Source organism: Brassica oleracea, chromosome C6 (genome assembly GCF_000695525.1).
Source record: "Brassica oleracea var. oleracea cultivar TO1000 chromosome C6, BOL, whole genome shotgun sequence".
Lineage (NCBI taxonomy): Eukaryota > Viridiplantae > Streptophyta > Magnoliopsida > Brassicales > Brassicaceae > Brassica > Brassica oleracea.
Window position 1 is genome coordinate 17,746,844 of NC_027753.1, and position 1,594 is coordinate 17,748,437.

The 1,594-nt window shown below is 45.3% G+C and overlaps 1 protein-coding gene across 1 annotated transcript in view; it reads right to left on the minus strand.

The window, feature by feature from the left end:
* The window catches only part of LOC106297625, a 6,336-nt gene extending 5,282 nt beyond the window's left edge, over positions 1–1,054 (minus strand). The window contains exon 1 of the mRNA XM_013733829.1: positions 35–1,054. Within this exon, the coding sequence (XP_013589283.1) occupies positions 35–1,054 (1,020 nt within the window). The remainder of the gene's footprint in view (positions 1–34) is intronic.
* Between the last annotated feature and the right edge of the window lie 540 nt (positions 1,055–1,594).

A 1,594-nucleotide genomic window follows, 5' to 3' on the forward strand; every position in this document is an offset into this window, starting at 1 on the left:
GGGTTGGAGCAGGAGGAGTCATAGTAGATAGAACTATTTGCAAGGTTTCAGCAACATTAGATCTAGCAGGTGGAAGTTGCCACTCCCCATTCACAGTGGCATCAGCCACAACTGATTCAAGAGTGATCCTGAGTTCCCGCGGTCCTCTCTGACCAAAGCCTTCAATCAAAGGTCCCATATGTGTCCAATAATCATACCAAAAGCTAGCAGCTCTGCCGTCACGAATCGAACATCTTAGAAACTCTGCCACAGTCTCTTTTATTCTAATCATACTCCGCACAGTTGGAGAGAGCCTTTGAGAGTCCGCAGTCGTCCAATAGCATCGCCTAGAAAACACATTAGAATGCAACCACGCAACCCATAAAGACCCTGACCCTGAGAAAAAGTTCCACACCCTCTTAAGGTTGAAAACTTGTTGAAATTCCTCCAGACGTCTCAGACCCAGCCCACCCTCCTTTTTTGGTTTGCAAATATCAGACCAGCTTACTCTGGTTCCAGCAGCTGAAGAAGTCCTGTTTTTCCAAAGAAAGGCACAACACAACGAATCCACCTTCTCATAGAATCTTTTTGGCAAAGCAAAAACCGAACTCCAGAAATTCACCATTCCATAAATCACCGAAGCCACCATTCTTACCTTTCCAGCAAAAGATAAGTTCTTCACAGTCCAAGAGTGCATTTTTGAGGTTATTCTTTCCAAAAAAGGTTGCAAGGTGGCATAGCTTACTCTGCTCGGGTTAAGAGGCAGGCCCAGATATCTTGTAGGGAAGGTTCCAAGTTTGACTCCAGCTATATCACTCAAGACAGAGCTCTGAATTTCTGTGTAACCCCCAAAGAAAATTTCCGACTTTGCAGCATTCATGTCAAGACCCGTCAACGCTTTAAAATCAGACAGAACCTTCTTAATGCCCGTTAGCGAGTGGCGTGAGCCATCTGAGAATATCAGGAGGTCATCTGCAAAGAGTAGATGTGTGATTCTCGGTTCCTGGCACATGGGATGTAGGCGGATCAGGCCTGCATCAACAGCTTCCTCCAGCAACCGAGTTAGAGCTTCCATGGCGAGGATAAAGAGATAGGGGGATATTGAATCCCCTTGTCATAGGCCTTTCTTTCCTGCGAAGAATCCCGCTAGTTCTCCATAAATGGCAACCGAGAACCTTGGTGACGTGATACACTCCTTTATCCAAGTGACAAAAAGAGGGGGAAAGTCCTGAGCCTCCAACAGCTTGATTACAAAATCCCAGGACAGAGTATCAAAAGCTTTCCGAATATCAACCTTCAGCATACAACTCTTAGGGCAAGAAGAAGATCTATAGTTCCTTATCAGTTCTGAGGCAAGTAGCACATTCTCCCCAAGACTCCTGCCTTTCAAGAAAGCCGCTTGATTGTTTGATATGCTCTTCTGGAGGATTGGCTTCATCCTATTCGCTATGATTTTCGTAATGATCTTGTAGACAAGGTTGCAGCAGCTAATAGGGCGGAACTCACCAAGCGTAGTAGCAGTATCGGATTTGGGAATTAAGACGATGGTGGTAGTGTTGAGATCTCTTAGCAATCTACCATTGCGAAAAAATTCTTCTATAGCCGCGATGACATC